Source organism: Bos indicus, chromosome 8 (genome assembly GCF_029378745.1).
Source record: "Bos indicus isolate NIAB-ARS_2022 breed Sahiwal x Tharparkar chromosome 8, NIAB-ARS_B.indTharparkar_mat_pri_1.0, whole genome shotgun sequence".
Taxonomy (NCBI): Eukaryota; Metazoa; Chordata; class Mammalia; order Artiodactyla; family Bovidae; genus Bos; species Bos indicus.
The window spans coordinates 47,801,668-47,826,574 of record NC_091767.1 but is presented as its reverse complement, the minus strand read 5'-3'; the positions used below and the strand labels follow the sequence as shown (position 1 = coordinate 47,826,574).

General features: G+C 39.6%; 1 protein-coding gene across 1 annotated transcript; it reads left to right on the top strand.

Moving 5' to 3' along the window:
• Positions 1–24,192: 24,192 nt before the first annotated feature.
• LOC139184402 (heat shock cognate 71 kDa protein-like) lies at positions 24,193–24,483 on the top strand. Its single transcript, XM_070794161.1, has one exon. The coding sequence runs from the start codon at positions 24,193–24,195 to the stop codon at positions 24,481–24,483; it is 291 nt and encodes a 96-aa protein (XP_070650262.1).
• The last annotated feature ends 424 nt before the right edge of the window (positions 24,484–24,907 follow it).

The window sequence follows — 24,907 nt, the reverse complement described above, 5'->3', positions numbered from 1 at the left end:
TAAATTCCTCTTTTCACTGAACTCCTGACGAGACATAAATAGCTCTGTCTATTGGATTTCTCATAGATATCTCAAATGTAACATTCCCAGACTGCTGTTTCCAATGCAACCTATTACTTCTTCAGCTTTTACCCCTCTCAGTAAGTGCCACTCATTTAACTTGTTGCTTGGGTAAAACAAAACCAACAAACCTACCAAATGAACACACACTAGAATTTGTCCTTGGTTCCATTTTTTTCTCATTTGTTCTCCTTGCTCTGGAAAGTCCCTTCTACTCTACTTGTCACATATCTCAAATCTGCTACTGTTCTATATCTTCTCTATTATTGCTCTAGTCCAAAGCACCATTGGGCTTCCCTGATGGCTCAGCAGGTAAAGAATCCTGCAATGCAGGAGATACTGGACACGCTAGTTCGGTCCCTGGGTCAGCAGGATCCCCTGGAGAAGAGAATGGCAACCCACTCCAGTATTATTGCCTGGAAAGTCCCATGGACAGAGGAGCCTGGCGGGCTACAGTCCATGGGGTGGCAAAGAGTCAGATACAACTGAGTGACTAAGCACACAGCACAAGCTGCCAAGTAGTATTGCCTTGATTACTACAGTAATCTCCTAACTGGACTTCCTACTTCTACTTTTTCACTCCACTATCTCTCTTTTTTCCTTTTTACGAGTTATTTATTTACTTATTTATTTGTTTTGGGCTGTGTTGGGTCTTTGTTGCTGCACGGGCTTTTCTCTAGTTGCAGTGAGTGGGGGCTGTTCTTCACTGCAGTGCATGGGCTTCTCATTGCGGTAGCTTCCCTTGTGGAGCACAGGCCCTAGCGTGCGTGGGCTTAGTAGTTGTGGTGCACGGGCTTAGTTACTCTGTAGCATGTGGAATCTTCCCGGACCAGGGATTGAACCCACGTCTCCTGCATTGGCAGGCAGATTCTTTACCGCTGAGCCACCAGGGAAGCCCCACCATCTCTTTCAATTCATTCTCTACTCAGGAGTCAAAAATTAGTCTTCTAAAAATGTAAATTAGTCATGTCCCTCTTTCCTCCTTTGCTTATATTCTCTAACATCTTTATGTTGGATGAGTATCAACCTCATATGCTGGCCTAAAATTCCCTGCATGAAATGACTTCTGTCTGCCTTTCTAACCGTATACTCTTATCTCCTAGTCTCCACTAGTCACATTGGCTTTCTTTCTATTACTCAAACATGCTGCACTTATTTTGGCCTTAGGCATCTTCTGGTCTTTTCTGTGCATAATGTTTCCCCTTAAAGGACTTTTCTTACTGACAGTTTTGAATTGTTCAAGGACTCAGCTCACATGTCACATCTAAAGTGATATCTTTCTTGGGTAAATAGCCTTTTACCCACTTATTTTCCATGTGCCCATATGTACATAGCACCAATCACACATGATTTGAAAACTATTTTGGGCTTTTTTTCTTATATGTTTTGTTCATTTTCTCTCTCCTCCTTTAGCAGGTAAGTTCCATGAGTGTAAGAATCTTACCTGTTTCTCACTCTCATCTCCCCAGTGTCTGGATGCCCCAAATGTATTTGTTGAATATATTCAGGAATGGAAAACCTATGGTAAAAATGATCAGTGTTGAGGATCAGTTCAGTTCAGTTGCTCAGTCATGTCCAACTCTCTGTGATCCCATGAACTGCAGCACACCAGGCCTCCCTGTCCATCACCAACTCCCAGAGTCTACCCAAACTCATGTCCACTGAGTTGGTGATGCCATCCAACCATCTCATCCTCTGTTGTCCCCTTCTTCTCCTGCCCTCAATCTTTCCCAGCATCAGGGTCTTTTCAAATGAGTCAACTCTTTGCATCAGGTGGCCAAAGTATTGGAGTTTCAGCTTCAACATCAGTCCTTCCAATGAGCACCCAGGACTGATCTCCTTTAGGATGGACTGTTTGGATCTCCTTGCAGTCCAAGGGACTCTCAAAAGTCTTCTCCAACACCACAGTTCAAAAGCATCAATTCTTCGGTGCTCAGCTTTCTTTATAGTCCAACTCTCATATCCATACATGACCATTGGAAAAACCATAGCTTTGACTAGACGGACCTTTGTTGACAAAGTAATGTCTCTGCTTTTTAATATGCTGTCTAGGTTGGTCATAACTTTTCTTCCAAGGAGTAAGCGTCTTTTAATTTCATGGTTGAGGATCAAATACATTTAAATAGAAAACTAGGGGTAAACACTTGGAGGATTATGACTACAAAACAAATCTAAAGTGTTAAAAATCTTGACAAAATGGAAATCACAATATAACTCATAAAACTAAGAATGTGAAGGCTAATTTCCTTATTGTTCAAGTATAGAGTCAGTCTTTATTTCATTGCTTAAACACTTCTTTTGTTAAATTCAAGAACAGTTAAATCAATTAAATTTTACTTAAAAAACAGCATTTCAAATACTATTGTTTTACATTTTCTCCCTACCTATCCATCTTCTTGCTGGTATACAGTAATAGAAAAAATGTTATAAAGAGAATGACTATTTTGAATATGATTGTTTTGAGATATGAGAGTTCTGGTGATTTTTTTTTCTTTATTCTTTCATCCCCCCCCCCCCCACTATGGCTTACATTAAAAAAAATCATGCATTAATGAAGTCATTTTAAAAAGTAATGAGTGGAAGATGAAAAAGTTTATACTACATGTGTAGAGAATACCCTTTCGCAGGAAGCTCACTATGAAGGAGAGAATTGAAGTAGGATCAGCCTGGGAGGTTTTCTCTAAAACTTTGCTAGTTTGTTCCTTATTTAACAAGAGAGTACTAGAATATATTTGCATGCAGATAAAATGGATTTAGAAGCAAGGACATATGTATGTGGCATAGGGAGATGATCTATGGATCAAGGTCCCTTCCAGAGAAGAGGAGAGTAAGTGAGTTTCATAGGCCATTTGGAACTCGCCTTTATTAGGTGGGAGGTAGGTGATTTATCTGTTGTAAAAGGGAGAAAAGGAGAAGGTGAGTGAAGAGATGCTGGATGGTGTGTATATTTAGAATTAGTGGTTGGAAGTTGAGGTGTTTGATAGCTAATTACTTGTATTATCTCTGTAAAGTTGGAGACGTGTCATCACTTGAGAATGGGTATGGGAGTTTGAAAAAATTGGAAACGTATAAAATGAAGAAACTACTAGAGAAAAATAACATCAACTCAGTTGATGTTGCTGATTTTAAATGTAAAATGATAGCACTTTATTCAGCTGAATGACTTTTCTCTAGCTTTGCTCAGTTCTTTGGGTGCAGGAATGGGGACAGTGGGTTGTTGAATTCACTTAGGGTGGGTACTTTGAGAACAGGTTTCTAGAGAAGTTCAGGAATTTACAGAAGGCTTGTGGTGGAATCTGAGATGATGAAGAGAGACATGAGGAGGCTCTCTGATGGGTAAGGAGAAATTGGTTTGGCCTGTGGATTGAAAGATTATGATGAGTTTAGAGAAATATTGTCCCTGAGGCATTTGAGCTGTGTGTCGTCCTTTCATGCACAATGGAAGTAGACTAGACGGAACACTCATATTAAGGTTTTAATCCTAGCCACCCTGAAGTACGGCTGTGTGCTTGGGCACAAGATACTTGAGACTCAGTTTCTTTATATGTAAATAAAAGGGTTGAATAAGATCACATCTCAAACTTCAGCGTGTACCGAATTACTGGAGTATCTTCTTAAAAGGTAGATTCTAGTTTAGTAGATCTTTGGTGGGATCTGAGGTTTTGCATTTGTAAGAAGCGACCACGTGATTCCAACATTGTTGGTCCATGGATCACATTTTGAGTAGGCAAGGAAAGAGACATTTTATAGTCTTCAAAATTCTGTTTATAAAACTCCGACCTCCTTCTTGTCTTCCTTTTCTGAACTTTGCCAAGTCATTTTGAAACCAAGATTTCCAGGAAGTAAATAGAGAACGATGCAAACTCTGCAGAATAACCCACGCCCAACAACGGAAACAGAAAGGGTTGATGACGTCTTAAGCTTATGCCTGCCTGGGTGGGGGTAAGTGATATGACCTTTTTCCAGGCATGGCGTGTCAAACAGCAATGTACTATCACTCAGGAAATGGTTCCAGTACAAACAGGGACACCAGAGATCACGCTTGTATGCAGACTGATCACTGCAAATAACATGTTACAGACAAGACACTCAGATAGATTTCATTCCTTTGTCAGGTGAAAATGTTTGTGTCAAGGTTCTTTTCCTTGAAACATATGTTCCCAATCTAATACATATATATATACACATGCAAAACCAACCACCAATAAGTCCTCTTTTACTCAGCCAGTTTTAGGCTTCATTTTGTTTTAAAGCTTAAGACTTTAGGAAGCTCTTCTGGTACCGACTTAGAGACACCCACTTAAGCTGTTCCCATATTGTATATTTCCCATATGAATTTCCATTTCAAAAGGTTCCAATTACAAGGATGTATTTTTCTGGTCTGAACATGTTTTTCAGGAGCAACTGATTCATGTTTCAATTATTAGAAAAATAATAAGGACTTTAGCAGGTTTAATCTTTTAGCTCTAAAGAGAAAGTTTGTTATAAGAAGAAATAAGTGAAAGACTGGAACATAAGATTTTTGTAACAGACATAACTGTTTGAAGGCAGTTTCCATTTAATGAGATAGGTGTTAGTGATGGTAGGAAATGCTGAATGTGAGTAATTGAGGAAGAGTCAGAGTCAACATTTCCTTTTGGGATCAGTTTCAATAGAGGAGGAAATCATTCTGAGAAGTAATTTTTGGCTTATATTGCAAGTAAAACTGCCCATTGGCCAAATTTAGAAAGGATTGGGAAAGACACACTCAGGATCTAAATGTTAGCTTTTAGACTTCATCCTGTGGGGCAACCTCTCACCATTGAGATTGAAAAAAGGGACTGATGCCATGGGTAAAATAGATAACTGGTAGGAAGCTGCTGCATAGCACAGGAAGCTCAGCTCAGCGCTTTGTGATGACCTAGAGGGGTGGGATGGAGGGGTAGGTGGAAGGGAGATTCAAGAGGGAGGGGATATATATATATATATATATATAGATAGATGATTCACTTTGTTGTACAGCAGAAACTAACACAGCATTGTAAAGCAATTATACTCCAATTAAAAAAAATAGAGAAGAAGCTGATGTTATCTCATGACTTCTTCTTGGTTTCTGGAGGTGGGTTGGCCCTGTATTTGAGGATGGAAATAAAAGAGAAAGAGCCATCTTATCTAAGGTCTGTTAGGTTTTCTTTAGATATCCTGACTCAATTCAAGAAATGTCTTGGAATGTGTTTTGCATTGTGGTGAAATCTAAGCCAGCTTTATATCCAGAAATGGTGGTTGGGCCTCAAAAGTAAGGGTGTTTATTGATATTAGTCCTTTGCAGTGGAGCAGACAATCTACTGGACTATGAAAAGAGCAGTCTCAAAAACCCTTTTTGACAGGAGAATGTTGTATTCTGTAAACACAAACTCCATGCTGTCTTTCTTCTCCCTACCTCTTAACACATCTTCGCACATATTGTTGAGTCCACAGGCTATGGATTTGAGGACAGCATTGACTAAGCTAAGTGTCATGAAAGTGAAAGTGAAAGTGAAGTTGCTCAGTTGTGTCCACTCTTTGCGACCCCATGGACTGTAGCCTATCAGACTCCTCTGTCCATGGGATTTTCCAGGCAATAGTACTGGAGTGGATTGCCATTTCCTTCTCCAGGGGATATTTCTGACCCAGGGATCGAACCTGGGTCTCCTGAATTATAGACAGACATTTTACCGTCTGAGCCACCAGGGAAGTCCAAGTGTCATAAGGGGTCACTTTAATTATAAATCCATAGCTCAAAGGATTGAAATGAGGGAGAAAGAACTGGAATAACCTTGGTTGGATTGCATTAAGTTACCATTTTGCAAAGCCAAGAAATTCCAAAGGTTTTCAACAACAAGCCTTGTGGAGACTCTTTTCCCAGGAGGCTGGCTGGGGGATGTGAGTAGCTTTTAAGAGATTGCAGATTACACTGAATAAAGAAGAGATTTTTTTTTTTTTTTCATGGAAGGAGTTTCTACTACATGTTGCAAATTAAATTCCAGATGTTCATCACTACAAAATCTCTACCAGATGTCCAAACTGGCTGGAGATGTTTATTGCAAGTAAGGCACTCAGCACCTGTCCAAAGAGACCCCGCCCCCCAACCCTTACCTTTTCATGTGCACTAACATGTTAATCATGCAGGAGTGACAAAATATTTAGACTCACTCAATAATTAAAGAGGCTAGGGAAATTCCTAAAACTGTTAATTACTCTAAATGGCAGTTAAATAAATGACTAAGTATTCCTCTTGGGATATTTTTAAAGATTTATTAATCACACTGTTCAAAATATGAGATCCACTTTGGAAAGTTAATTCAGAGTAGAAAACGGACTTCAGATCAAATAATCCAACTCAAAGGAAAGATAGTGACATTTAGCAGCTCCGATTGCTGCTATAAGGTAGCTCATTTGCAGAAGAGTTATTTCTTTGTAGAACTTCCACTTTTATAAGGCACAGGATTGCCTCTTCTTTTCTGTTACATGCATGTGATATCCTCAGCACATGCCAGTCCCTGGGGCCAGGCACTACCAGGCTGTTGGAGGTTGGTCCTTAAACAAGTCCCTTTTTTTCTGATCATATTTAAATCTGAATGTCGGTTTGAGTTCTGCAGTTTGAGATGTATGTTAGAAATAAAAGTTAAGATTATAATCCTTGTGACTTTGGAACAAATGCTTCCATTTCTACTAAATCAGTCGGATTTTAAGCCATACACAATGATGGCCTCTGGGGCTTGTCGCTTTGTAGGGAGGTTGGGCAAAAGGAAAGAAGTAAGGTGGTTTGCTTTGAAGCTTACACTTCCATGCAGTTCATCACACATATCCTCTCTCCCTCCGTCTCTATCTACAGCGTTTAGATGGCAAGACAGATTACCTCTTTTGCCTTCTGAGACCTGCCTTTAGAGTGAATTTAGCCAGAATTAATTTTTTCTCTTTGTTAAACAGATTTTCTTTTAGAGCAATGTTCACACAAAATTAAGCAGAAAGCTAATACACACCTCTATGTCCCCTGCTATGTAGACTCCTCCCTATCAACAGCCTTCATGGAAGAGGTACATTTGTGATACCTCTTCATCACTATCACCCAAAGCCTGCAGTTCACACTGGGGTTCACTGTAGGTGGTGTGCATTCTCTGGGTTTGTACAGATGTATAATGACATGCATCCATCATTATAAAGTCACGCATAGTAGTCTCACTGCCCTAAAACTTTTCTGTGTTCCACCTATTTATCTCTCCCTCTCTCCTAACCCCTGGCAACCACTAATCTTGTACTGTCTCCATGATTTTACCTTTTTCAGAATGTCATACAGTATGTAGCCTTTTCAGATTGGCTTCTTTCACTTAGTGATTTGAAGTTAAGTTTCTTCCATATCTTTCCTGGCTGAATCTCTTTTTATTCATGTAAAGGTTTCTTTGTGTTGAAGTGGGGAGAACAAAAACACATAGCAGCTTGCCAGGAGCTGGGCTTCCAGTGTTGTGGTCATTCTATGGAGAGATCCTAGCCTAGCACACCTTGGATTTTGATAACCCATCAATCAACCTGGAAAGTTTTTGTATCCCTATTTGCCTGTCTGTTTTTGCTATTGGGATGTTACACAGATGTTTGATGTTTTTTGGTCCTCTCTTATTGCCTGCCAACTCAATAAACGCAAGAATCAAACAAGGCTTGAGATGGACGATTGTTAGGAGAGGATGATATTTATTCATTTCTACAAACAAAAGGTAGAGAGAGTGTTTTCATATAGACAAACTCAGAATAGTTTATCTTCTAATTCCAGCTTCCTGTTTCAGCAGAGGGCACTCCGACCTTACCTACAACCTAGTGTTTTTTCATTTGACTAGTTTTGGAAAGTAGCTAGCTTATCATATCCATTCTTCAGTTTAACAGTCATTCAGTTCAGTTCAGTCACTCAGTCGTGTCCGACTCTTTGCGACCCCATGAATTGCAGCACGCCAGGCCTCCCTGTCCATCACCAACTCCCAGAGTTCACTCAAACTCATGTCCATGGAGTCGGTGATGCCATCCAGCCATCTCATCCTCTGTTGTCCCCTTCTCCTCCTGCCCCTAATCCCTCCCAGCATCAGAGTCTTTTCCAATGAGTCAACTCTTCACATGAGGTGGCCAAAGTACAGTCATTAGTGAGTGTTATTGTCAAAGTGGAAACCAGATACAACAAATTAGGGCTCTGTGTGATCCTATCCTGTGTGATCCTAAAGTTCTTTGTTTCTCTCTTGCCTAAAGCCCCTACTGTTCTCTAATGAAATCCATGCATTTGCATGCAGCTTTTCTGACCTGTCTCTGAACTTCTTGGGACTGGGTCCCATATATTTCATCCATGGGATGTAGCACAATGCCTTCCATAGACTACCCACTCAATAAATATCTATTGAGCAAATGAGGGGGAAAAAAAGGTGGAGTCTGACCAAACTGTTACAAACAAAGTGGTGATTGTACAATGTATTTGATGTTTCTCTAGAAGACATCATTTTGCTTTGTGGAGTCAATAGTTTTCCTTGTTGAAATCGTACTCATGCTCCATGTTGCCATGTATCAAGAGGCAAAAAATAGCATCTGCCTTAGATCTGAACTGGAAGAGCCTATGGTGTCACCACATTCAGCATGGTATTGTCCGATGCCCATAATGGCTTGATCATGGCAAGTCATATAGGTAATTACATGCTAGTTCTCTTAGCACACTTTGGGCTGACAAAAGCCCAAGACAAATCCAACTTGCTAATTTGCATATGGGTCGGGAAGATCTCCTGGAGAAGGAAATGGCAACCCACTCCAGTATTCTTGCCTGGAGAACCACATGGACAGAGGAGCCTGGTGGGCTATAGTCCACAGGGTTGCAAAAAGTCAGACACGACTGATCGACTTCATTTTCACTTTCACTTTCCTTAGTCCTTAAATGCCCCTCTCTTCATATCTGAATTTCAAAATTCTACCAAACATCCAACCATCAGTTCAGATTCCACCTTTCTCATGAAGTTCTGTTTTAGGCCATCAGGAACCTCCACCTGGCCTCCTGTAGACATTGAATCTTTGAAGAACCCTTATAACTTTTATCCAGTTTTGGATAAATTCTTGTCTATATTTTTTTATGGATTTCCCTAGTGGACAACACTTCATACATATCAGAATTCATTGCTGCAGAAAATAATATACTGTGTGACATCACTGGGATAGGACTCTTATAAGCTTGCTGCTGCTACTGCTGCTAAGTCGCTTCAGTCGTGTCCGACTCTGTGTGACCCCATAGAGGGCAGCCCATCAGGCTCCACCATCCCTGGGATTCTCCAGGCAAGAACACTGGAGTGGGTTGCCATTTCCTTCTCCAATGCATGAAAGTGAAAAGTGAAAGTGAAGTCGCTCAGTCATGTCCAACCCCCAGCGACCCCATGGACTGCAGCCTACCAGGCTCCTCCGTCCATGGGATTTTCCAGGCAATAGTACTTTTGCTTCTGGTTTACTCTGAACTTTGCTTCATGTGCTTTTTCTCTGCTTTTACTTTGCGTGTTTTTTTTTTTCTGTGATAAATTATAGGCATGAGTCTAACTTTATGCTGAGTACTCCTGGGGCTGAGAGTGGTCTTGTTCCCTGTCTCACATATGTTTACACCTGTGTAACTATCAATCAGATCAAGATGTAGAACATTTTTATAGTTTCAAGTTTTTCTCACGCTTCTTTCCAGTAAAAACCCCTACTTCCAAAAAAAATCTCACCATTATTCTGACTTCTGTTGCCACAGATTGGTCTTGCCTGTTCTTTAATTTCAAATCAATAGGACAGGGGACTTTCCTAATGGTCCAGTAGTTAAGAATCCACATTGCATTGCAGGGGACATGGATTTGATCCCTGGCTGGGAAACTAAGATCCCACATGCCACAGGGCAACTAAGCCCAACTGTTGCAACTAAGACCCGACAGAACCAAATAGGCAAGTAAATAAAAAAATCAATAGAATCATAATAGTATGAGTCTCATGTCTGGCTTCTTTTGCTCGATGTAATGTTTTTTGAAATTCATAAAAAATCCAGTATATCCAATAGAGTATCCATTGTAGTATATATCAGCAGTTTATATATATACCATAATTTATTTTTTCTTCTGTTGACATTGTGTTGTTTCCAGATTTTGGCTATTAAAAATTATAGTTATGATGAACGTTCCTGTATCAATCTTTGAGAAGAACATATGTGTTAATTTATCTTAGAAAATATCTAAGAGCCAGATTGTTGGATAACAGGTCAGATGCATTTTTACCTGTATTAGAAACTGCCAAACAGTTTTCTAAAGCTGCCATAATATTTTACATTCCCATGTCTGCATCCTTGATGGAACTTGGTATTATCAGTCTTTCCAATTTTAGCCATTCTAATGGGTATATAGTGTTATCTTGTGGTTTAAATTTGCCTCTCTGATGATGAGTGACATTGAGACACTTTTCATATTACTATTGGCCATTTGGATACCTTCTTTTGTGATGTGATTCATGTTATATTTTGAAATGATTTTTTTTTAAAACTTCTTATTCTGTCATGAGTTCTATGATTGCATTTCTGAGTTATTCTAATTCTGATTTATGTTGTTATTTTATATAATTTATCATTAAAATTATTTGATTAGTTAACATGAAAAATATTAAGTTTCAATTTCATCTGTGAATATTTTTCTGGAGTGATTTAATTATCTATAGAGATGCTATCTTGTACCTAATTTTCTATTTCTTATAAAAATATTGTATAGAATTCAACTATGATTCTTTTCTGTTGATTATTTTTTGCATGAGATTAGTTTTCCTCCACTTTGAGAAAGAAGGGACATGTCAGGATAGCTTTTCTGGCTCCATTGCTGTGGAATTCTGTGTTTCTGTTAACTATTGGTCTTGTTCAGAAACATGGCCTCATACTTTTGGATATCTCCTGGTTTTGTTCCTCATCTCTACTTTCTTTGAATGTTTGCTTTTTCCCCCTCTCTTGGTCAGTTTAGGTTCTATTCCCAACAGTCCTTCCTTATGTGGAGCTTTGCTCTGGAAAAGCATTTTGGCAAATTCATTTCCCACAGTTTGTAAGTCCCAGATTAATTAATTAACTTCCAGGTTTTGTACTCAACTGCAAGCACTCCTTCCAATTCACCTGCATGCAGTCCTCAAATTGGCTACCCATGCTTTCCAGTCAATATATGTTGGCAGTTTTGGAGTTATTTTCCTCTCAGATCCGTTAGATGCCTTCCTACTTCCTTTGGTTTCTTCCTCTATAGATGCTGATACTATCTGGGTCTGTGACTCATTCATATTTATTCCTGTTTGGTTTCATGAGAATAATTTATTCCTTAATATTTTAGCTTCTGTCTGTGCCTTTTTCATTTGGTTCTGTTTTTATGGGATTCAGGAAGATTAAAAAACTATTCTCTTTCACCACTATCTTCCTATATTCTGTTTTGAATTTAAGCCAGTGTGCATTTTTTTCAGTATATTTATATTTTAGGTATTACTCAGCTCATGGAACAGGAAAAGACATCTCCAGAGCTTTAAGTGAACAGATACTGAGTTTTCAACCCCTTAAAATCATACCATGGTAAATTGATATCTGCTGGGCCTTTGCATCAGACTCTTTTGAGAAAGGGAGCTTGGGAAAAATATATAACACTATGTTTAGCTCTTTTTTCTTTTCTTTATTTTTTATTTTTGTTAAACAGTTCCCCTACTTCCTCTACTTGTTTTCCTTTCTTGATTTGAATTCCTGGGAGTATATTTCACTGGTTTTTTTATGTAAGAGATGGCTTAGCAAAAGAAACTTCTTAAACTGTTTTCTCACTTCCCAAAGCAACTATTGACAAAGGTATGGATTTCAATCCAAACATACAATGGAACTCACGAGACTGTTTGAAATCTTTGCATAATGAAATTTCTCTGTGGGATTCCTGCTTTCTTCTTTGTCCCATTAGGACTCCTCCTATGCTGAGTTAGATAATGAGCCTTCTGTTTCAGGATATTTTCCTTACTCCATGGTTAGTGACCATGCAAGTTGGGGTAACCACATAATCCAGTGGGTCTCTTAATTTTGTCTACATAAGAATCACTTGGGTTTTTAGATCCCACAAACTGGAGATGCAGCTACAGTATTATAGAGTGAGTCTAGTAATCTGTACAGGATATACATCCCAGATGCTGATGCAGCTGATCCATCAAGGGATCTCAGTTTGAAAAACAGTAGTGGAAGCCAGAACTATTTGCAGAGACCAAATCAAAAGTAACTTTGGTGAATATGTTATCCAAAATAGACAGTGAAGTTTCAGAAAGAAATGCTTTTTGCGAATGTTCATTCATTCAGTTTTAGTTAACATCTTAAATGTTGTGTATGTATGAGGGCCTTTGCTCATTCATTCTGAAATGAATAAGAGATGAATCTAGACTCTGTGGCTAATATAAGAAAAAAGTGCAAAGGGAAAATTCCAATATAATGTTAAAAGGGCAAAAGCGTTGACCCTTGGTGTCTTCAAGGGAGTTATCTGTGGCTTTCCAAATTTGCCATATAACTTCCACCCTCAAACCCTGCTCCAATATATCTATAATTAAGAATGAAGAGCAATAATCTCCTTTTCATTAAATGACATCCACAGTCTTCTGTTTCAGTTTTGTTCAGTAAAATGATAACACATCATGAATCTTTTGGTCTATCAAGAATATTAAATTCACAATGGCCAACAGTTATCTGAGATTAAACTACTGTAAAATAGTGCTGCTGCTGCTGCTGCTAAGTCGCTTCAGTCGTGTCTGACTCTGTGAGACCCCAGAGACGGCAGCCCACCAGGCCCCGCCGTTCCTGGGATTCTCCAGGGAGGAACACTGGAGTGGGTTGCCATTTCCTCCTTCAATGCATAAAAGTGAAAAAGCTAATTTGTTAAAAATACAGATTTTTTCCAGGTCCTACCTCTAGATATTATTCAGTAGGTCATAAGTGGGCCTATGAAGGCTCAGTTTTAATAATTTTTCAAGTAATGCTATTCCCATTGGTCTAAGGACTACATTCTGAATAACACAGTTTTAGAAGAGCTGTAGGTAGCACTCAGGAACTAGTACTTAATATCTTAGATTGAGGAGTGGCAGAACATGGGTGTAAAGAGGCTTTTCACAAAGGACCTGGGTCTTGCAAGTTCAGTAGGAGCTCTTATTATGGGAGACCGTGAATCATAAGTAAAGAGAGGATTTCCAGGCAGATGGCACAGTATGTGCGAAGACAAGAGGTGCAAAATACACAGAACATACAGGGCCCTGTCTATAGATAACTCTCTACAGTCTAAAAGCCCACAGTGACACTGGAGATGATGGAAAAAAAACAAGTTTCTACTTGAGCAGTGCAGGAAATGAAAGTAATGGAAAAGTTAAGCTCCTACTTGAGCAGTAAAGGAAATGAAGACAATGGTATGTGAACCTCAAGGAAACAAATTGTGCCAAGAGATAGCAGGATGCACCAGTGTGTGATGTCCTTTTGAGAGATTCCTGAGGAAAGGGTGGGTGGTTTTCTTCCAGGGATGAGTCAAGTGGAGTTTTACGTGTGTGGGACAGATAATGTTTAGAGCTTCCATCCAGATTTCTGGTTCTGTGATATTAAAAATGCATTTAAACTTTGGGGGCACAAAAAGTAAAAATACTTCATATGTGTTTCTGCTTGATTTGACTTGAAACATGCAAAAAATGAGGAGGCTAGCTTCTATCAGAGAGGGGAAAAACTTTAACCATCTTCTCATAGTACCTGTGAATATATGTATTTGTGGCTTCAAGTTCTAAGTTCCTGACTGTATTCCTGGGTGAAGAATCCCACAATAACCTAGTCTGTCATTAGAATGAGCTGGCAGAGAATGTTGTAATACTGGGCAGCAAAGAGCACTGCCCCTGGTCAATAAATTGGGAGCTCTTATCAGTAGCATCTGGAATTTACAGAAAAGAAAACATTTCATTAGAAGGAACATTTCTAATTGTCGTCCCAATGACTTGCACATTGTTTTCTTTCCTCAGGAGGACTGGTAAGTCTTTTACAAGAGGAAATAATAAGTAAGACCAACCAAGTCAAAGAGTTTCTGTGTATATTTATAAGAGAAAAATAATATCCACTTTTACCACAAATTTTTTTCTGATGAAAGATGAATTTTCTACCCCTCACCCGACTCCCAACAGCTGGTTTGTAATTCTGGAGCCTGAAGTACTTCTGTCCTAATAAAAATCGCACCTTATCTCTCAGCAGCAACTAATGGCAGACCCTAGACATATGTGATTAGCCCGACACACTCTTTCTTTCTTCAGTTTTTAAAATCTGTCAATATCTACAGGCAAAGAAGCTCCACAGGCTCAGCCTCAGAACAAAAGCTGGGGACTCTTTATTTGCAACTGATTGGCTTGGTAAATGGATTTGTCACACAAATCCTCCCTGAAAGGAAGTGACCCAAGTCTCTTGGCTTTTACTTATTTATTTTATGCTGCTAAGAATTGGGTTTGACTCTTTATTTTTTTGAGAGAGAATCCTTACAGCTCATTCATTCAGTTCATTTATGAACGTGTACTGAACATCTGCCAGCCACTGTGCCAGGCACAGGGTTACTAAGAACAGTTAAGACTAGGCTTTCGAACTTTCTAAAGTAAACAACTTTTTCCATTATCTTGTGGTACAAGAAGCTTTTTAAAGTCTACCTGGGGAAGCTCCCCAGACAGGGCAAAATGTAGTCTGGCTCCTTTTTAGAAGGAGGAGTTTTCCTTGAAGATAAGGGGTTAATTGGGATCAAGTGATGTCCCCTGGGAAGCTAAGGAAGGCTTAACACAGGACAGCAGTAATAGCAAATGCAAAGTCAGAGGAACTCTGCTGTCTTTGGAAAACTGTAGGGAATTTGGATTGGATCTGGTTTGAGATGGATGGTGCCAGTAGTTGAAGATAGAGATGGAGAAGGGGCTGCATAGTGACACACTCAGTATACAGGCATGAGGAATATTCCTGGGCTCTCTGAAGGGTCTGGATACGTGTGTGTGTGTGTGTGTGTGAGAGAGAGAGAGAGAGAGAGAGTTATCCCGAGCCCCACTCTTCGTCTGTATAATGGGATAACATTTATGCATACTTCATAGGATTGTTGTGAAGATAAGATAAATGTATCAGGGTTATAAATGTAAATAAGATACATGTATCAGCCTGATTACTGCCAGTTTTTTGTTCTCCTTAAACTGTAGTAATTGCAGTGACAGCAGTGATAGTGGCTGTTTTTGTTGGTTTTGCCAATTATATGGGCTTCCCAGGTGGTGCGGTGGTGAAGAATCTGCCTGCCAATGCAGGAGATGTGGGTTTGATCCCTGGGTTAGGAAGATCCCCTGGAGTAGGAAATGGAAACCCACTCTAGTATTCTTGCCTGGAAAACTGATGCCTTTGAATTGTGGTGCTGGAGAAGACTCTTGAAACTCCCTCAGACTGCAAGAAGATCAAACTAGTCAATCCCAAAGAAGTCAACTCTGAATGTTCACTGGAAGGACTGATACTGAAGCTGAAGCTCCAGTACTTTGGCCACCTGATGTGAAGAGGCAAGTCATTGGAAAAAAACCTGATGCTGGGAAAGATAGAAGGCAAAAGGAGAAGGGGGCGGCAGAGGATGAGATGGTTAAATAGACATGGATTTGAGCAAACTCCGGGAGATAGTGGAGGACAGAGGATCCTGGTATGCGACAGTCCATGGGGTTGCAGAGAGTTAGATATGACTTAGGGACTGAACAACAACAATGCTGATTACAGTGTTTCTGCAGTGTTCCCCCTCTGGGCCTGTTAATGACTGCAGTGAACCTGAAAAAGAATCCTGGTGAATTTGTGGCATCCCCTGGGGTAGCATGGTAAGATACTGCTTGGAGATATCCAGAAAGTTCTGGGTTTACTCCCTGAGCTGAGGATGAATAAAACCTTGATCAGGACAGTGAGAATGAAGAGGCAGATTTAATAACAAATCTCTCCCCAAATCTTCACCCCAAATTAGACTTTGCTGAACTTGACACTGTTTCACTGGTGCTCTCTAGTGGCCTGTAGGAAAACGTTTCTTAGTAATAGGAACAGGATGGAATACCTTATACAATATATGCAGACCTTGGAATATGATGCAGCCATTTTAAAAGAATGAATGAGAGCAATCCCAGTTGATTTGGAGGGATTTCCACGAGGAGTTGAGGGAGAAAGCAGAATGCAAAAAAGCATAATGTGAACTCCCTCTTGTAAAACAATGCTCCCCACCAAACTTGTCACTGTAATATATAGATGTGTATATATAAATCTGTATATAATATGATTAAATAGAATTATATAAGCATAAATAATATATGAAAGGATATAGACTAAGTTTTAAAAGTGAATTTCTTTGGGGTGGGAACAAGGGCTTATATATACAGAGGGAAAGATAAAAGCTTGAAAAAGTAAACAACAACAAAAACCTACATTTATGCATTTATATAAAATTGTGTCTGAATATAAACATGTCCATAAATATTAATAGAAGTTCATTTACCAGTAAATAATCCAGGTGATGGAATTTATGAAGATAATTTCCCCGAAAAGCAAAATTCTATGGAAGATAATTTACTCATCTATTTATAGTTTTTATTTAGTGACTTTTTTTGGTCAAAGCCTAAAAGGATCACTCTTTTAAATTATGGTATTATAGAAGTTCAGTGTATACAGTAGGATTTGTTAAGCTACTTCTAAAGCTTGCACAGTGCGAAGTTTGTTTTCTTCAATCTCCAGGTTTTGCCTCTTTACCATAAAAATGTGAAAACAATCACTTCTGACCCTCATACTGTGTGTTCATCCATTTGTATCAGCCTTAGCTTGTGATAAAATGATGTTTGTGATTGTTTTGTTTGTCTTGCAGTGCCTGTTCTTCACTTTCATTTAAAGAGTAATAAAAATCTATCTGAAGATGCTAATTGAAATATAGCAATATGGGGTAGTGGGAAGATACCCACTATTTGCCACTCACTATGTATGTAAACCTTGGCAAGTTATTGTATTTCTGCTCTTTAGCTTCCTTATTTGCAAAATAGAGATTAAAAATAAGACATAACTCATAGGTTTGTTGTGAGGATTGAATGAGATAATTAAGGTAAAGTGTTTAGCAATATTCCTGGCACAGGATAGTCATTCATTCATCTGTTCATTCACTCATTCAAGAAATATTTACTGAGGGCCTACTATGTATCAGCCTCTGTGCTGTTTGTGTGGCTATCCAGTGCTGCCTCCAGAAATCTGATTTTGTTTGTGAAAGGTAGAGTTTTCATCTAACAAAATCTGTGCCTTCCACTTTTGAGCCTTATTTGACGTTTTTGTGTCATTAGTTTCCCTTGCCAAAGTCCCAGAAGTTGGTTGGTATGGGGGGGAGAAAGTTGGCAGGCCACTACAGCATTCTGCAGCCTTACGTGCTTCATGCAAGAATCTCTTCTGTTTAGGATAATAATGAGGCACTAGTTTCAGTTTGGGAGAAGGCAATGGCACCCCACTCCAGTACTCTTGCCTGGAAAATTCCATGGACGGAGGAGCCTGGTAGGGCTGCAGTCCATGGGGTCGCTAAGAGTCAGACACGACTGAGAGACTTCACTTTCGCTTTTCACTGTCATGCATTGGAGGAGGAAATGGCAACCCACTCCAGTGTTCTTGCCTGGAGAATCCCAGGGACGGGGGAGCCTGGTGGGCTGCCATCTATGGGGTCACACAGAGTCCGACACGACTGAAGCAACTTAGCAGCAGCAGCAGCAGTTTCAGTTTACTACAGTTTAACAGATGCCAACTCTGTGTTGGCATATACAAATTTCTGGGAAATAAAAAATTATTAAAACAGAGTTCTCATTCAGAAGAAGAGAGATTAATATAATAAAAACTAATATTTTTAGTATTCTACTTTCTTGGAAGACAGTACACCAACCTTGGATGCTGACAGTTGGAAAGAATGAAGTCTAAAGAAAGCTCCAATCCTGCCAAAAACTGTTCTAGTACAGTTTCCCTCCAGTGCTACTTTCTGCTCAACTCCAGTGATTTTAGGGACCACGCAGTAAAACTGTCACCATTTTAGCTCTAAGAAAACCAAGCAGTCCTGCTACTATGCTTGTCTGATCTCCCTGAGTACTGGTGTACCTTCCTTTATTCATTTCAGTTCTCAGGTCTTGAATGAATGTACCTTCTTGGTAGAACTTAAGTTACATGTTAAGCTCCAGTTAAAAGGGATTCATAGGAATGAAGTGTTATCTTTCCAACCCCTCTTATACGGAAAAGCATGGTAAAGGGGTTGGCTTCAGGAACTGAGTGAGCCAGTTTGTAATACCTTCCACAGTCTGCCTCTTTAGCTCTGTCTACAAAGGCCTATGATTAAACTTCAAAACAACTATGGCAGTAGTTGGCAGTAAGAAAACTTTCCCAAAAAACATAATGCAACTTTTTCTTACCTTCCTTCCAAAGGGGAGAATCAGTTTCGCCAGTTAATAAAAATATCTTGATATGCATTTATCCTTTAGTTCAGGATGTGGCAAACTGCAGCTTTCAGGTTAAATTTAGCCACCAATCATTTTTTTGTAAATGAAATTTTGTTGGAACACAGCCATACTCATTTGTTTACATATTGTTTATGACTGCTTTTGTACTCCAATAGGTGAGTTTAGTAATTGCTGTTGATACAATATGGCATACAAAGCCTAAAATATTCACTGTTGGACCTTTCTCAGAAAGTTTGCTGACATCTGTTCTAGCTAATTGTAATGCTGTCTTGATATCTCATAGCTAAATTATTAAATTAATCACCATGAATGCACCATATATGAAATAAAAAGGGGACGGGAAATTTTTTTTAAAAAGAAAAACTTACTAACATATTCAAGCAATATGAATGTATGCTATTGTCATCATTTCTACAACACATTAACAATTTCCTTTTCTCATTTTCCATTCTTTTACCCTCAGAAAGGGTATAATACCCCTGGCAGAATAACCCATGCTTTCATTTCTAAGGGTCTGAGACTCATTGGTTCTATATTTATGTGGTTGCTGTAGTTGTTCATTGACTATTACTGCTGAACATGACAGTATTAGAAGGATCCAAAGGAATCATTGACTTCATGACATGTGCTTCTCTGCTTACATTGTAGAGCAGCAACCTTCTTTCCTTTTCATTATTAGGATCTGTTACCTCAGCCAACAGAATATCCCCCTAGTCCTTTTGCCAACACATTGCAGAGACAGAAGCTCAAAATGATCAGGTAGCATTCTTATGTTCTAGATAAATCGAACTATTATTTTGTGAGCAAAAATTGTCGCTCCCTTAGGTGCCGAGGTCGTTACACAAGTTAAGCACAAAGACACAGAATGGAAAACAGAAATTTTGTCAGGAGCTTATAGAGGTAGTATTGAGAAACATCATTCTAAGTTTTACCCTTCTGTTCCTTGTTTTGGGCTGAATTGTGTTACCTTCAAACATTTATATGTTGAAATCCTAATCCCTAGTACCTCAGAATGTGACTGTATTTGGAAAGAGGATCTTTACAGGGGAAAACAAGTTAAACAAGTTACATTAAGGTGTGCATTAATTAAAGATGATGTGTGTCCTTTTAAGAAGAGGAAATGTGAATGCAGACACATACAGAAAAGAGATAATGTGAAGACACAGAGAAAAGACAGCCATCTGCAAGTCAGTGATAGAGATCTGGAAGAGATCCTTTTCTTATGGCTCTCAGAAGGAGCCAGCCCTGCCAACACTTTGATCTCCAACTTCTAGCCTCCAGCACTGCAAGAAAATAAATTTCTGTTGTTTAAGCCACTCAGTCTATGGTACAGTATGATGGCAGCCCAAGAAAACAGATATAATCCTGGACCAATATATTTTAGCACCATGTATTATTTACTTGTTTATAATAAACTGTAGAAGAGCAACCCAAACTCCTGGCTAATGTTATGACTTTTCAGTTGGCAATTCCACTGCTTAATAGTGTCAATTGCTTTTGAGTGATGGAGATCATTATAAGATTAGTGACTCCTGTGAGTGGCGCCCATTGCTTTAGTTCTGCTGTAAAATTAAATTCATTAGTTAGAATCAATATTTTGTGGTCTGTTTTAATGAGAGAATCGAAGGGTGGTGATGTTGGCATAAGCATGACTAGCTGGGACTGCAAATCTATATGCCCAATAAATGTCTATTCCAGAGAAGATGAATTACTTCCTCTGCTCCACTAGGTGCCTGGCTGATTTCCCAGAGGTATAGTGCTAGCCATTGGTTTCTGTGGCTTGACTTTTGGATAGTCATCAATGGTGTTAGCTGGATAAACCTTGGTTTACTTTCTAGTGCATACTTTCCATTCCTGCCACTGCTGTTACTTGATAGCTGAGCCCATTGAAAAGTGGATAAAAATGCCAGCTGACATCCACAGAGTAAATCATCTTGTTCACATAAATTATTGTTAAGTGCTATAGGAAGGAGATTTTGGATGATACTGTTAAACAAGTGTTTTAATACTTGGTTGATTCTGAGAAGACCATGCATGCGTGCTAAGTTGCTTCAGTCATGTCTGACTGTGCGACCCTGTGGACTGTAGCCTGTCAGGCTTCTCTGTCCATGGAATCTTCCAGGCAAGAATACTGGAGTGGGTTGCCATGCCCCTCTCCAGGGGACCTTCCCAACCGAGGGCTCAAACCCATGTCTGTTGAGTCTCCTGCATTGGTAGCTGGATTCTTTGTCACTGGCACCAGCTGAGAAGCCCAAGAAGACCACATATATACTTATTCGTGATACCTACTCATCAGTCTAAGTCTGACTGTTCAGACAAACCATTAGCCACAAACTTCTGTGAATTATTGTAGACTGAGTGCTCAGTCCATTTGTCTTCTAGACATTTTCCAACTGCTGTCCTTAGGGCCAGACCTGATTAAGGCTGTATTTATGCAGTAGTTCATTTATGGCTAATGCCAGTATTTTGAACAAGACCAATTGTGAATCACACTAACATTTCAACCTCCCACCCCCCTTAATCAGCTTCTGAAAGGCAGCTTCCCACCAGGTCATATATGTGACAATGTGGCAGAAGTAGGCATATTAGGAATATGTATATAAAAATACATGCTTATGCAACTTGTGCTTTCATGACCTACTTGAACTGATGTTAAATATAAAAACTTAATTGATTCTGAGGTGCTGCTGGCTTGGTGGATCAATAACCCTAATTTATCACATATATTTCAGATCTCATGTTTACTTTGTGTCTCATTGTCCATGTTTTCAGGGACCAGAACCAAGTCAGAAACTTTATTTTGGAAGAAAAATAATGATTTGCTAAACAGTTAATTTTTCCCCCCAAATTCCAAAGGGCTTACACTGTGATCCTTCTTTGTAGACTTTCCTCAATTACCACAGAACATCCTGGTTTGTGATAGACATTTTAAGCACCTTTGAATTTGTTGGTTCATAAAGGCCAGTTGGTAGAATTCTTTGCCCTTCAATGATATGGGTTTGAACCTTAGGTCTTTAATCCATTTTGGGTTTCTTTTGTATATAGTGTTAGAGAATATTCTAATTTCACTCTTTTACATGTAACTCTCCAGGTTTCCCAGGTTTTCTCTTATTGAAGAGACTGTCTTATCTCCATTGTATATTCTTACCTCCTTTGTTGTAGATAAGTTGATCATAAGTGCATGGGTTTATTTCTGGGCTTTCTATTCTGTTGCATTGATCTATATGTCTGTTTTTGTTGCAGTACCATACTGTTTTGATTACTGTAGCTTTATAGTACAGAGAATAAAAAAATTTTAAATTTGTATGGAAACATAGAACACCCCAAATAGCCAGAACAGTCTTGAGAAAGAACTGAGCTGGAGGAATCTACTCCCTGACTTCAACTCCTTTTAAACATGAAAAAGTCTTCAAGTGAGGCAGCAAAAGTCTTATCCAACAGGGAGGTAAAGGCTACTTTTGCTGATAAGAGAGGCTCAATGGGGTTTTAGAGAATGGGTAACTTGAAGTCTCCCAAATTCCATGCATTTCTCTATTCCTGTTTTTGAGGTTCCACTCGTTCCAAATTCATGCCTTAACTCTCATATAAGACTTTTGGGTGGGTTGGAATTGACCTTATATTATAACTTAGCAACCAATAGGATGAGATCTTACAGGTTCTGGGGGCTTCCCTGGTGGCTTGGTCAGTAAAGAATCTGCAATGTGGGAGACCTGGGTTTGATCCCTGGTCAGGAAGATCCCCTGGAGAAGGAAATGGCAACCCACACCAGTGTTCTTGCCTGGGAAATCCCATGGACAGAGGAGCCTCATGAGCTACAGTCCAGAGGTGGTAAAGAGTCAGACATGACTGAGCAACTAACAGTTTACAGGTTCTGGGTTGCATCTGTGTAGCAGCTACAAGAGATTATGTACACACCGGGGAAGTCATGGTTATCTGACTGTGCCTTTGGCCAAGAATTTAAAAGCCCAAGCATGCCATTTTCTTTGTTAAAGCTCTCCAGTACAGTCTGGCTCACACATGACCATTGTATGCCCCATATTTTTCAAAATAGCTTTCTATAGCAGTATTGTGACCCATAAAAGCCTGCAGCAGTTTCTTCATTCAAGGGGATTATAGTGACAGTTTGATCCTGAAATCCTTGGAAATCCATTAAGTAATTAGTGCCCCAACTTCTGGGACTTCCCAGGTGGCGCTAGTATTAAAGAACTCTCCTGCCAATGTAGGAGATGTAAGAGACGTGGGTTCGATTCTTCAGTTGGGAAGATGCCCTGGAGGAAGGCATGGTAACCCACTCCAGTATTCTTGCCTGGAGACTCCCATGGACAGAAGAGCCTGGTGGGCTCCAGTCCATAGGGTCTGGAGATGGATTTCCTTTAAGACCATCTGGATTTCCCAGGCAAGAACACTGGTGTGGGTTGCCATTTCCTTCTCCAGGGGATCTTCCTGACCAGGGATCAAACCCAGGTCTCCCACATTGCAGATTTTTTACTGACCAAGCCACCAGGGAAGCCCCTAGAATCTGTAAGATCTCATCCTATTGGTTGCTAAGTATAATACAAGGCCAATTCCAACCCACCCAAAAGTCTTATATGAGAGTTAAGGCAGACATGACTGAAGCAACTTAGCATGCATGCATGCATGCCCCAGTTTCTAAGGCTAACCAGACTGACTGATCTCACACACACACCTAATCAGAATAGATAGCTGTTATGGACTGAATGTTTGTCTCCCCACCCCCTGCCCACAACTCATGTGTTGAAGTCCTAATCCAGATGTGAATGGTATTTGGATTTGAAGGTGGGTTCTTTGGAACATAATTAGGTTTAAATGAGGTCATAAGGATGGAGTTCCCATGATAGGATTAATGTTCTTGTAAGAGGAAGAGCGATCAGAGGGTGCTTTCTCTCTCTTTGCCATGTGAGGACACAGTGAGAAGAAAGCTGTCTGCAACCCAGGAAGAGGGCCTTCACCAAACAGGGACTTCACCAAAAATTGATCTTGCACTTTCCATGCTCTTGAACTTTGAGAAAATAAGTATGTTGTTTAAATACCCAGTCCTTGATATTTTGTTATGGCAGCTGAAGCAGGCTAACCCAATAACCAACATTAAATTTCCATTGCCTTAAAGGATCCAGTTTTGGGAAGCATTTCTGGTATAAAGTCCCATATAGACCCACATTAATAGTTGCAGACAACAGAATCTACTTTCAGTAGTTTATATAGAAAGTGGTTAATTTTGGAGCATTAGCTAGCATGCCAAATTTTGAGGAGGACCAGGGAGCTACATTTGGATACTGTACAGTCAGGGAGAAATAGGGTAGAGAAACTCTAAGCCACCTTGGAATTGTTTTAATGGAAACTTTCTTGTTGCTGTTGCACGTTCTGTTATTTATGATATTAGCAACATGAGAATAGAACCTCAGCCACAGTTACTGCAGGAGAGCCAAATACCTCTTCTCCTTGTCAGAAGTTCTGATCTCCCTATGTGGCTGCCACCTACCATTGTTTAGTTATGCATTGCAAATCTCCAAAAGATATTTCTGCAAGAGAATCTTGTAAAATTTTCTTCTGCATAAAACAGGCAAGGTGTCTTTCAAGAATTTGCTTGAATCCTGGATATTCAACATGAAAGCAACTGTTAAAGATGAAAAACTTCAAGGCAAGATCAATAATAAGGACAAACAGAAGATTCTTGATAAGTGTGAAATTGTCAGTTGGCTTGATAAGAACCAGACTGCAGAGAAGAAGGAATTTGAACATCAGAAAAAAGAGCTGGAAAATGTTTGCAGCCCTATCATTATCAAGCTGTACCAGAGTTCAGGAGGCATGCCGGGAGGAATACCTGGGGGCTTCCTTGATGGTGGAGTTTCTCCACCTGGTGATGCCTCTTCTAGGCCCACCATTGTAGAGGTCTGAGCATACATTTAGCATTGTTCCATACAAAACATTGAAGGACCCAAATTTGTAGCAAATTCCATGGGGGTTTAAAATTTGAGCTGCTATAGTAAATAATGGCAACCCACTCCAGTATTCTTGCCTGGAGAGTCCCAGGGACGGGGGAGCCTGGTGGGCTGCCGTCTATGGGGTCACACAAAGTCGGACATGACTGAAGTGACTTAGCAGTAGCAGTAAATAATTGGGCATTGTTTTTTAGGGGGGTAATTTTTAAAGCTTTTTTTTCATTTTATTAAAATTTTTTAAAATTGGAGGATAATTGCTTTACAATGTTGTGTTAGTTTCTGTTGTACAATGTAAACCATCTATAAATATACATATATCACCTCCCTCTTAACCCTCCCTTCCACCTCCCATCCCCCCATCCCAAACCCATTGCCGTAGG

What these genes read in the sequence shown, in the direction of transcription:
- LOC139184402 (XM_070794161.1), top strand. Translation starts at nt 24,193, where the DNA reads ATGAAAGCAACTGTTAAAGATGAAAAACTTCAAGGCAAGATCAATAAT.